The sequence below is a fragment of the Chamaea fasciata genome, unplaced genomic scaffold, assembly GCF_029207755.1.
Source record: "Chamaea fasciata isolate MVZ Bird 193981 ecotype frontalis unplaced genomic scaffold, bChaFas1.0.hap1 SCAF_2, whole genome shotgun sequence".
NCBI classification, from domain to species: Eukaryota; Metazoa; Chordata; class Aves; order Passeriformes; family Sylviidae; genus Chamaea; species Chamaea fasciata.
The window spans coordinates 26,145,631-26,158,465 of record NW_027094087.1 but is presented as its reverse complement, the minus strand read 5'-3'; the positions used below and the strand labels follow the sequence as shown (position 1 = coordinate 26,158,465).

At 46.8% G+C, this 12,835-nt stretch overlaps 1 protein-coding gene across 2 annotated transcripts in view; it reads left to right on the top strand.

Annotated features, from left to right (window-relative positions):
* Positions 1 to 9,189, top strand: part of USF3 (upstream transcription factor family member 3) — a 29,418-nt gene extending 20,229 nt beyond the window's left edge. For both annotated transcript variants that reach the window (XM_066175331.1, XM_066175332.1), the window contains one exon: positions 414 to 9,189. In XM_066175331.1, the coding sequence (XP_066031428.1) occupies positions 414 to 6,883 (6,470 nt within the window). In that variant the 3' untranslated portion in view covers positions 6,884 to 9,189. The remainder of the gene's footprint in view (positions 1 to 413) is intronic.
* The last annotated feature ends 3,646 nt before the right edge of the window (positions 9,190 to 12,835 follow it).

The following is a 12,835-nucleotide window of genomic DNA, read 5'->3' as shown; positions in this document are numbered from 1 at the left end:
AATTAAAACAATTTTGTGTTTGCAAAAGAGCAGGGAAAACAAAAAGATTAATGTGTTTCTCTTTCCTTCAGGAATTAAACAATTTTAATTCACAATTAATTAAAAATTAACAATTAATTCAGTTTCATCTGAGTTAGTCCTAATGTTTTTTCCTAAGTAATTTGATATATCCTGCTATTGGTAATGGAATAGTCTGTGAAATCATTCAATTTCCCATTCAATAGAGAGACGTACCAGGATAAGAGCACATAGGTTGTGTTAACCGTTTGTAATGGACATACATTATTAACAATTTATTCAATTTCTACAAATTATTTCATTGCTACACAGTGTTTACTCTCTAAATCAGGTGGTAGCGTTATTTCATTATTTGCTCTGGTGCCGATGTAATGGAGTGCTCTCACTTTTTGTAGCTGAAGAGATAAAAAAACTCCGGAAACAGCTGGATGAACTGCAAAAGGAAAACGGGAGATACATCGAGCTACTGAAAGCAAATGATATTTGCTTGTATGATGACCCTACAATCCACTGGAAAGGAAACCTCAAAAACGCCAAGGTCTCAGTTGTTATTCCCAGTGATCAGGTTCAAAAGAACATCATTGTCTATTCAAATGGGACTCAGCCCAATGGAAATAACCAGGGAGCACCTGTGCAGGGAATAACTTTTAATGTTGGTCATAATTTGCAAAAACAAACAGCCAATGTTGTGCCAGTTCAGAGAACTTGCAACCTAGTGACTCCTGTGACAATTGCTGGTATTTATCCCACAGAAAATAAGCCATGGTCACAACCTACAGTTTCTTCACTGGCATCTGCTCAGACAGCTCCAGCAGGGAACGTTCTTGAGCTCTCCACGCCAGAGAACGAGCGAGGTGTGCCCACCACTGCTCCTGCCAGCTCACAGAGCACACCTAGACCTGCAGCAGAACAGGAACTACAGTGTTCTTCAAGTAATGCACCACAGAATGAGCAAAATCCCCCCAAAAGTAAAAATGATGAGGAGGGCACTAAATCAACAAAGAAAACACTCCCACAGGGAACCAGCCTTCCTTCCAGTGCCTCCGTGGAAGCCTCCCAAGTTCAACAGGTGAATGCAACTTGCTCAAACACACACAATTCCAGGAGTGACCTCCAGGAGAGCTGTGCCATTTCAACCACAGACACAGCTTGTGTGCCACCTGTGAGACTGTCTACTGCAGAGAGCTGCTCTTCTGCAAATGTCCTCAAAAGTACAGACGTGGTCAGCAGTGCTGGGACGCCTGCGACGTCTGCAGCAGAAGGAGTTAAGGCTGTGACAGCAATAAGCACTCTGGCTGCCAGCCCCCTGGAGAACTGCTGGTCCTTTTCAGGCTCTTCAGGTGTTGGCACTTCAGACTTGAAAAACATGAGTAGCCTTACCCGGATGCCTTCAGCTGGGAACACACAGACCACGTGGACGACTTTGCAGCTGGCAGGAAACACTGTCCAGCCGCTGAGCCAGACGCCATCTGGGATAATGACTGCCCTCCTCAACGAGCCAGTCAATGCTGCTGGCACCGTGTCTTCTGCCCACAGCAGGCCTTTGACTACAAGTATCAGTTTGCATGCTTCTTTGCCTGGGGATGGCCAGGCAGCTGAACAGATTGTAGTTACCTTGCCCTCGTGCCCACCCGTACCTATACAGCCTTTAATCAGTCAGCCACAGGTTAAAGCTCAGGCTGCAGGAAATATCCTTCCATTAAACTCAGCTATGCAGGTGATTCAGATGGCTCAGCCAGTTGCCTCTGCTGTGACAGGAGCACCAGCTAACCAGAATGTCATCATTCTCCAGCCTCCAAACCCTGCTCCGTGCCCGCCCATTGTGAGAGCGGAAGTTCCCAGCCAAAATGTTAGTCAACAAATTGTAATTATCCAAGCTGCAAATCAGAATCCTCTTCCCCTCCTCTCTGCTCAGCCTTCTGCTTCTGTAAGAGTTCCTGTGAATGGGCCAACTGCAGTCGCCAACTCCAGTGGCTCCATTCAAAATGCCTCTCTTCCACAGACTTTTGGAGGGAAACACCTTGTCCATATATTACCAAGGCCATCCTCTTTGCCATCTTCCAGCTCCACGCAGACATTTTCAGTGACAATGTCCAATCAACAGCACCCTCAGACTATCTCATTAAATGGGCAGCTTTTTGCATTGCAGCCTGTGATGTCTTCATCTGGAACTTCAAACCAAGCCCCTATGCAAATTATTCAGCCCACCACCAGCGAAGATCCAAATACCAACGTTGCCCTCAATACATTTGGTGCTTTAGCTAACCTCAATCAAAGCATATCGCAAATGGCTGGACAGAGCTGCTTGCACTTGTCTCTCAGCCACCCCACCAATCCTGCAACTGTCAATAACCAGATTGCCACAGTCAACTGCGTGTCGTTGCCAACTTCTGTGGCATCTTCAGTGCCTGCAGAGGTTTCGGTATTAACCAGTGCATCTAACTCCACAAACGCTTCCCCGCAAAAAGCTGCTGCTAGCTTGTCATCCAGTGCAAAATCAAAACGGACAAACAAAAAGCCAAGCACAAAGAAACACCACGCAGTCAATAACAAAGTGTCCTGCCCAGCAGTTCCTTGCAAAGATGCAGGGAAGGTGGACTCTGCTCCTGTGGAAACGGTGGCAAAGCCTTCAATTGGCGAAGGGCCGCCGGAAAACGCCCCGGTAGCGTCACAGGCTGTAAACACATCGCAGGTGGGCGGCACGGCTGCACTGAGCGCCGTCAGTATTTCTGACTCTCCTTCCAAAGAGACTGCGAGCTCCGAGCAGGCAGTGAAAACCCCCTCTGCTCCAGAGCCCAGCTCGGCAGAGGTGCCTGCTTCCTCACCACTGGAGTCCACAGTGTCAGAGCAGCTGCTGCTCGCTCCACCGCCGGCCAAAGATGCTGCCCCTCGCCAGCATGCCCAGGGATCTCAGAGCCACCCACCAACTGCCTCTGTCTTGTCAGAGTCTCCCAAATCCTGCAAACCCCCCAACACCGTAACATCCTCTCGTAAAGAAGCACAGGTGACACATTTGCAGATTGCAAATGGGACTTCAGCAGTACAGAGCAACACAGCAGGTCATACTTCCAAGGCAGCAGTGATTTCGGAGTCCTGCAATGTTGCACAGGATTCCTCAGTGGTAATGCAAGATGCAGACTTGTTAGAAGGACAGGGTCTAACCAAGATGCTGTCTGATCTCACAAAAGAAAGAACAGCTGTGGAAAAAACCTCTTCATTTACTGTTCAGGGGGAGCATTCTAATTTTCCTATGGAAAACTCTAAATCAGCAGAATCAAATGTTGATTTGCCTGAGAAGCAGGAACTCTTGCTGATGAACACAGAAAGTGACACTCTCTCCCAGCCTCACTCCTGCATCTCTGATCAGGAAGTAGTCAGTGCTTCCCTTATCACTAGCAGGCAGGCAGACTCCCCCATGTCAACCAGCTCTGGCAGCAGTCGAGGCTTCTCAGTTGCGTCTATGTTGCCAGATACCACCAGAGAAGACATCACAAGCAGCACCTCAACCAGTACCTGTAACAGCTGCACATTTTCAGAACAGACTGACATTGTAGCTCTTGCAGCGAGAGCTATTTTTGACCAGGAAAGCCTTGAGAAAGGTGGAGGGGGAATACAGGTTAACACGAGGGATGTCATCTCTAAGCCTGAGGTTGCGCCTTTGGAGAGAGAGCAACAGCCTTTTAAACCTCAGTCAGTGAAAGAAAACAACACAGGGCCGCTGGACGCAGCACCGAACAAATTCAGTGCTCGTGAAACAGTACAGACAAATGTTGACAGGCAGGTTGAGAAGCCAAGCTGCTCTGTAGGAGGTGTGGAAACATCAAACACTCCTTTGCAGATTTCCACTTCCCAGACACCCAGCATAACCAGTCTAAGTGTGAATAATCTGATACACCAGAGTCGCATTGTCCATCCCCTGGTGAGCTGCTCGGGTTTATCCCAGTCTTCAGAGCCTGCAAGTGTCCCTGCAACTGTGAGCCTCTCCCTTCCATCCAGCACATATATCAATCCGACTCCAGGAGCTGCACTGATGAGTGAATATGCTCAGGAACAGCTGAATGCTATCAGGGCAAGCACCATGCAGGCTCCCCAGCTGCAGGAATCACACTTAAAGCAGCAAAACCATGAAGGTCGCAAAGACTCTGCCAAGAGGGCCGTTCAGGATGACCTTCTGCTTTCCACAGCAAAGAGGCAAAAACAGTGCCAGACAGCACCCATAAGGCTTGAGGGGATGGCGCTGATGAACCGAACTCCAGAGGGTATTGCTGATCAAACACAGATGCTGGTTAGTCAGATTCCTCCTAATTCATCCAATTCTGTGGCACCAGTGAGCAATCAAGGGCATGCTGATGGCCTCAATAGGTTATTTCCACCCAACAGCAATTTCGTAACGCCAGCTTTGAGACAAACCGAAGTTCAGTGCGGTTCTCAGCCACCGCTCTCAGAGCAGCCAGGCCAGGCAGGGCAGCACTTGCAGCCAATTCAACATGTCCCTGCACAAGGCATCTCTCACCTTCACAGTAATCATCTGTACTTGAAGCAGCAGCAGGCTGGGCAGTTGAGAGAGAGGCACCACTTGTACCAGCTGCAGCACCACGTCACTCACGGGGAAAACTCAGTCCACTCTCAACCCCATGGTGTTCACCAACAGCGAACGATACAGCAGGAGGTGCAGATGCAAAAGAAACGAAATCTCATCCAGGGAACACAGGCCACACAGCTTTCTCTACAGCAAAAACACCACGGAAGTGATCAAACACGGCAGAAAGGTGGTCAGCCCCATCCTCACCACCAACAAATGCAGCAGCAGATGCAGCAGCACTTTGGAGCTTCCCAGCCTGAGAAGAACTGTGAAAATCCTGCAACAAACAGAAACCACCATAACCACCCTCAGAGCCATATCAATCAGGATATTTTGCATCAACAGCAACAGGATGTTGGCAGCAGACAGCAAGGTTCCACTTCAGAACACGTGTCAGGGCACAATCAGATGCAAAGACTTATGACCTCGAGGGGCTTAGAGCAGCAAATGGTGTCCCAGGCCAGTATCGTAACCAGACCATCAGATATGACATGCACCCCTCACAGGCAGGAAAGAAACAGAGTTTCCAGCTACTCTGCTGAGGCTCTCATTGGGAAGACTCCCTCTAATTCAGAGCAGAGAATAGGGATATCTCTTCAAGGCCCCAGGGTTTCTGACCAGCTTGAAATGAGAAGCTATCTTGACGTTTCTAGAAGTAAAGGGTTGGCGATTCATAATATGCAGGGCCGCTTGTCAGTCGACCACACAGTTGGCTCAGATGTGCAGCGTCTTTCTGATTGCCAGACATTTAAGCCCTCTGGACCCAATCAACAGCCAACGGGCAATTTCGATGTACAGGCTTCAAGAAACAGTGAAATTGGCAATTCTGTGTCATCCCTCCGGGGCATGCAGTCACAAGCATTCCGAATCGGTCAGAATGCTGCACCGTCCATAGAGAGGCAGAAGAGACTGCCCTACCAGCCATTACAGGGTATTCCAACGGGGAATACCCTGCCATCAAGGGAAAATGAAAACACATGCCACCAAAGTTTCATGCAGAGTTTGCTCGCCCCTCACCTCGGAGATCAAGTCAGTGGAAGCCAAAGATCAATCCCAGAACATCAAAGGAACACACAGTGCGGTGCCTCCTCCACAATCGAGTACAACTGTCCCCCAGCACGGGAGAACGTCCACATCCGAAGGGATGGTGATGGCCAGAGCAGGGAAAGCTGCGACATGTCCATTGGAGCAATTAACACAAGGAACACTTCATTGACTATTCCTTTTTCGAGTTCTTCTTCCTCGGGAGACATTCAGGGTCGCAATACAAGCCCAAACATCTCTGTGCAGAAGTCCAACCCCATGAGGATGACTGACAGTCATGGAACTAAGAACCATATGAATACACCCGTTTCCAGCAATATGCATGGAGTTGTGAGGCCAACTCACCCTCACCCTGCAGTTTCTCATGGAAACGGCGAGCAAGGGCAGCCTTCTGTTCGTCAGCCAAATTCTTCGGTCACTCAGCGCTCAAGGCATCCTCTGCAAGACAATGGAGGTTCTAAAATACGTCAGCCCGAAAGGAATCGATCGGGAAATCAGAGACATGGAAATGTCTTTGACCCCAGTCTTCCCCATCTTCCCCTGTCTACCAGTGGCAGCATGATCCTTGGGCGCCAGCAGTCCACGATAGAAAAAAGAGGAAGCATTGTCCGATTTATGTCTGATGGCCCTCAAGTGTCCAACGATAATGCGGCCCCTGACCAACACACTCTCTCCCAGAATTTTGGATTCCCTTTTATTCCGGAGGGTGGCATGAATCCACCGATAAATGCTAATGCTTCTTTCATCCCACCAGTCACTCAGCCTAGTGCCACTCGGACACCAGCTCTAATCCCTGTTGATCCTCAGAATACACTGCCATCCTTCTATCCACCTTACTCTCCTGCCCACCCTACCCTCTCCAATGACATTTCTATCCCTTACTTTCCCAATCAGATGTTTCCGAACCCAAGCACGGAGAAGCCAAGCGGTGGAGGTTTAAATAATCGATTTGGATCCATTTTGTCTCCTCCCAGACCTGTTGGTTTTGCTCAGCCAAGTTTTCCTTTGCTTCCAGATATGCCACCAATGCACATGACCAACACATCTCACTTATCCAATTTTAACTTAACTTCTTTGTTTCCAGAAATAGCCACAGCTCTTCCTCCAGATGGCTCAGCGATGTCGCCTTTGCTTTCCATTGCAAACACATCTGCCTCAGATTCTTCCAAGCAGCCCTCAAACCGCCCTGCCCACAATATAAGCCATATTTTAGGTCATGACTGCAGCTCAGCTGTATGAAAACTGGCAGACTGACTTCTGGTCTGATGTGTTGTTTATATATTTAAGAAGAAGGAAGCGGATCTTAGTGGCACCCTTGGAGAGACCATTCATAGCATCACTGTTTATTTGCCTGGATGTATGTATATGGTACTTTCCATATTTAAATACACGTTGTATTTCCACCCACCTTACTAACTAAAGCACCAGTGCCTATAGCAATGCTTACTTACTAGGAAAATGGTAAGGATGCAACATTGAGAGCTGTGCAAATATTGGTTGTTGATTTTCCAACAATCAAGTTTGATGTCCAATTTTCCCAAGGTAAGGGCCACCCTCAGTAATCCATGGAGTGAGAGCATCCGTATGAGAGATAGGAAACAAGTGCTACAGGTGTCGGTTTGTTCCTGATCTGTTTACCTGAAACTGCATAGGAATGCTTTGGGTTTCTCTTTTTCCTTTGTAAAATGTCTTCAGGAGCTTCAACACAAGTCAAGTCTGTGCTAACCCAGTGCTTATTGGAAGAGGCATTTGTTGTGCAGCTTTTGTCTGTCTCAAGCTTGTCACATACGCTTGACTTACAGCTGACTTTACCTGGTGAAAATTACTGTGCTCCCATGGTCAGCAATTAAAAATACTGTTTTGGAAAATTTAGATCTCTTTAACCCATGACTTTCTGTTTCTTAGAATCTTGTTTGGATCTGTTTCAACAGTGGCTTCAGTTACTGCTGGACTCAGTCAATGTTTTCAGTGTCGCTCACAACTCCTGGTGCAGTCAGTAGAGACAGCAGCCATGTTTGTTGCCATTTCATTGTTGACTGCTGCAGGTTACCTCAGGGTGGGTTTAATACCTTGTTTAGCACCTTTTTAATGTCTTTTTTTTCTCCCTCTCTACTTTTCTTTGGCCCATGCTTCAACACCAGCTTTCTGCTTTCTGTGAGTGACAGCCCTTTGTTGTACCAGGCAGCACATGGGAGGAGGACTGTGCCTGTTACATCCCACAAAATGAGTGGAAATTTCTGGGGGCACAGTTTTTACTTGATATTGCTGATAGTATTGAGCCTGAGTTAATATCAGTACTCTGCACTTGAATGCACCTTTTATCTAAACCTGTGTGATTGTGACTGAAGGAGGAACATGGATGAACATGGATGGGTTGAGGGTGAAACACACAGGAGGACATTGGGATTTGAGGAAGGATGATGTGTTTGTAGATGCATGAGAGATGGAGTGAATGTGTGTGTGCTGTCTGAGTCTCCAGTACTTTCACAAATTTTGGTCCTAATTCTTTTAAAGGAAAGGGAAGAATTAAGTAAATTTTATTTATTTAGTGTCTCTGCAGTGTGCTTTTTCTTTTAACAGGGTAGAAATACTTGTCTTTTATGCGTTTGGAAGTACCATTCTGGGTTTGATTCTTCAAACAACTTAATAACTTCAGGTTCCCTGGCATGCAGTCATCCTCTGCTTGTGTGTTGCTCACCAGTGCATCATCTTGTTGCTCTTGGGACCTGTCAGAAGCTCCTGGTGAGGGAATAGGCAGGAGCAGGCTCCCTGGGATTTTTTATTTTGTTTTGTTTCTTTTTCTTTGAAAGGGGGAAAGGAAGGTATTCCTCCATGTCCAAGAACAGGACCCACAAAGAAGGACCTAGAACAGTTTTCCACAGCATGACTGCCCAGACTTTGGTTTTACTAAGCCTTTGTACACTGATCCAGGAAAGTAAGGAGGCTTTAACAAGAAAAATAATGGGGCTGTGTCTGTAGTCTGTCCTCACAATGTCTTTGCTCTTGTAACCTGCGGTCTGGTGTTTTCCTGTAGGTGAAGTAAAACAGTTCTGATCCTGGTTGGGAATCACAGAATAAACTAGGCTGGAAAAAACCTTTGAGTTCATCAAGTCCAACCTATGACCTAACACTGCTTCATCAACTAAACCATGGCACTGAGTGCCACATCTAGTCTTTTTTTAAACACATCCAGGGATGGTGACTCCAACCACCTCCCTGGGCAGACAATTCCATTGCCCCATCAATCTTTCAGTGAATAATTTTTTTCTGATGTCTAACCTGAACTTTCCCTGGCGCAGCTTAAGACTGTGTCCTCTCATTCTGTCAGTTACTGCCTGGCAAAAGAGACCAAACCCCACCTGGCTACAGCCGCCTTTCAGGAAGTTGTAGAGACTCATAAGGTTTCCCCTGAGTCTTCTTTTCTGCAGGCTAAACAACCCCAGCTCCCTCAGCCATTCCTCACAGGGTTTGTGTTCCAAGCCCCTCACCAGCCTCGTTGCTTCCTCTGGATGCACTCAAGTGTCTCAACATCCTTCCTAAACTGAGGGGCCAGAGCTGGACACAGCACTCAAGGTGTGGCCTCACCAGTGCCCAGGACAGGGCAAGAATGAGCTCCCTGCTCCTGCTGGCCACACTATTCCTGATCCAGGCCAGAATGCTCTTGGCCTTCTTGGGCACACTGCTGGCTCATGTTCAGTTGGTTGTCAGCCAGAACCCCCAAGTCCCTTTCTGCCTGGAATCTTGATTTAATTCAGTTGGAGCTTATCTTAAGACACTAAATCTAAGTGTTGCATCAGTTCTCTGTTTCTTGTAAGTAATTGAGTATTTCAGTTCACAGCAAGGCAGTTTCTCTCTGCCACAGTGCAGTCACCACGTGCCAGGGTCAGGAATGAGTCAATTCTCAGCCTCAAACCAACTAAGCCAACTGCAGGACTGGGTGTGCCCTGGTGGGACTCTTGACCAAGGGGGTGTCTGTAGTGCAGTAGGTCTCAAAGGGTCTGCCTCAGGTGGTGAGGTGAGTTCCAGAACTGACTCTTCCATGCGTTCTGGATGGAAAGGATGGGGATTGAAGCAGCAGCCACTCCGTGCATTACACACTTGTCTGGTCTTTGAGGAGGGAAGCCAACTCCCCCATTCTTGCGCTCTAAATGGGATTGTGTGTGTGCAATGGGTTTGGCTTCAAGACAAACTAGTGAAAAATTAAGCCCTGGCTTCTAGGACTTTATATAAAGATGCTAATCCTGCTCATCATTCCAGACATTCACAGAAAACCGTATTAGTTTCCTCTGCTGGGAAAATGGCACTACTTCATGATGTCTGTGAAAACTGGAGAGAGCTTATAAACTTAAAGCTGTTGCAATGCTTGAATGTTGACAGATCCATTTGGCCAGATAGGATTCATCCCAGAGTACTGAAGGAGCAAGCAGGACATGCAGCAGGACCCTCCTCGATCACCTGCAAAAGACCTAGGAGTCTGGACAGGTTCCTGCTGACAGGAAGGTAGCCAGTGTTATTCCAGTCTACAGAAAGAGCATGAGGGAAGAACACAGGGAGCTACAGACTGAGAGTCTGGGTTCCTGGAAAGATTGTGAGTATTATACTGGGTTCTGTTGAAAGGAGTTTAAGGAATAATGCAGCCATCAGACTCAGACATCATGGCTTCACAAAGTTCAAGTCCTGTAATTTGATACTCCTCTGTGATAAGGTCACCCACCTAGCGGGTGAAGGGAAGGCAGTGGATGTAATTTTTCTGCATTTTAGTAATGCTTTGGATACTGTCCCTCACAGCATCCATCTGCACAAGCTGTTCAGCTGTGGGATTAACAAGTTCATGGTGGGCTGGATGAAGAACTGGCTGAAGGGCAGAGCTCAGAGGACTTAGAGTAAATGGGGCTATGTCTGGCTGGCACCTGGTCACCAGCAGTGTGAGCTTGGGGCTCAGTTTCAGGGCCAGTTCTATCCAATGTATTTATCACTGATCTGGATACAAGAGTTGAACCCACTATTGGCAAGTTTGCTGATGATACCAACCTTGGAGGTGCTGTTGACAAGATGCTTTGGAGAGGGATCTGGATAGACAGTCAACTTCCTTGCTCTCTGCAGCTCCCAGACAGGGGAGGTGCTGAGGGAGGCGCTGATCTCTTCTCCCTGGGATCCACAGGACGCATGGGAATGGCTCAAAGGGGCACTAAGGGTGGTTCAGACTGGACATTGGGAAGCATTTCTTTACCAGGAGGGTGGTCAGACACTGGAACAGGCTTGCTAGAAAAGTGGTTGATGCCTCAAGCATGTTTAAGAGGCATTTGGATAACATGCTCAGTCCTGAAGTGGATGGAGGCACTCCACGCAGCTGGAGTGGATGATCACTATAGGTCCCTTTCAACTGAAATACCTATTCTATTTTCTTACTCCTCTGTATTTACTGCTGTTGTCTCAAGGTTAAATGCAGTCCTGAGTATTCATGATAGAATATGTCAGCTGATTTTATTTTTTTTCCATACTGCACATCATTTTCTGAAGAGTCAGAAACTGTCAGTAACTTTCACATCCTCCCTTTCTGTTTACAAAGACAACCAAAAACAGCTCCTCCTTGCTCACAGGATGCCTGCAGTGCAGGGAATCACAGCAGAGGCATTTCAGCCATACAGAGACTGGTTGGATTTTGCAGGAAATGCAGAACTTTGCAGGACCTGCACGATTTTGCAGTGTGTGGCTGAGAAGCACTTACTGTGTGACCCTTGGTCTTCTCTGGAGGATTGTATTTTGTTGTGACAGGGCACTTTGTCATCCTTCTCAGGCCTCTTTCTGAAACCTGACAAGACCAGGATGGAGAACTGTCATTTCATTCCCCTCCCTGAACATGGCAATTTCTGTTGAAGTTCTGTGTAAGTCTCTTTACATGCTGTAAATGACGCTAAATGGTCCCGTGGTGTTGGTGTGGGATCAGGAGACTGCTGTGACAAGAGAAGTAGGCAGACCTCTCTGTGAGGGCCTCATATCAACACTTCCATCCAAATTCTGATAGTTACACTGCTGACTGGCCTCTGGGTAACTTTAATTAAAGAAAAATTTGATCTGTTGTGTAGCCTTTTGGTGTAACTGACTGCCCAGTATGGGCTTTGAATGTTGAACCTAGCCTGGTCCTGTGGTCTGAGAGCAGCTTGTGGGTTTCAGCTTCTCTCATGTTCATGCTCTTGCCTTTAGGAGGAACAATGAGGGACTGGATATTTCACATCAAGAGAGAGAAAATTAGGTGTTAAATTTCTGATAGTTTTTAATTATTAAATTTTTTGGTGTTTTCTTTGTCACTGTAAACTAATCCTGCCTGCCATTCCACATCCACCAAGCTTCTTGCACTTAGTTTTGTAGGTCAGTTTGTGGCACTGCCACGTCGGTGTCTCAGTCCTTCCCCAGGGCCTCAGGCTCTGCTCTCAGGAAGAGAAGCAAATGCTACATCTTAGTCATCCTTCTTTTCTTCAGTTTTCCTTTCCCCTCCCACTGAACCTGTTGTACTTAGCTGTCATGTTAATAAGGCTCACTGTACCTTCATCTGTGCTTGGAGAGGGCAGTTTGGAAAAGGAGCCTCTGCAGATGGAATTATTCCAGTTTACTTGTTATGAAAACCACTTGACAAACAAATACATTTTCTTCAGCAAGCATCGATGGCATCAATTTTCTTTTTCTCCTGAGGACTACCCGGCAATTAACAGTTCCTTTGTTTTTCAAGATACACTTGGAAAAGATTTTGTGGGTTTAGATGCGGTTTGTTAGCCTGAGAATGGCATTTTCTCTTCCATAGTACTTTTTTTGATGGTTACTTACATGGGATTTTTATTGGCTTTGAATGAAGGAAAAATACCCAGTACTGCTTGATCTAGAAAAATCAGCAGTGGAAGGGAAAGGCTGGGCACTAACTGGGGTGGGACTGCCACAGCTGACAGGCATTGTGTGGCTCTGGGTTTCAGCTTGGCCTAAATGATTCCAACAAACACTAGTAAATAATATTGGGCTGGATTGCATGTATGTCAGTGTTGTCCATATTAATCCCTTAAACAGCCTAGGAGAGTAGGAGCAGAGATAAACTAATTGAAAGCAGGCAATAAAATAGGAATGTGTTAATATTTATATACCCTTTTCTTGAGGGAAAGGACCTCATTTAGGAACAGTTAAAGAAAATGAGAACTGAAGTGA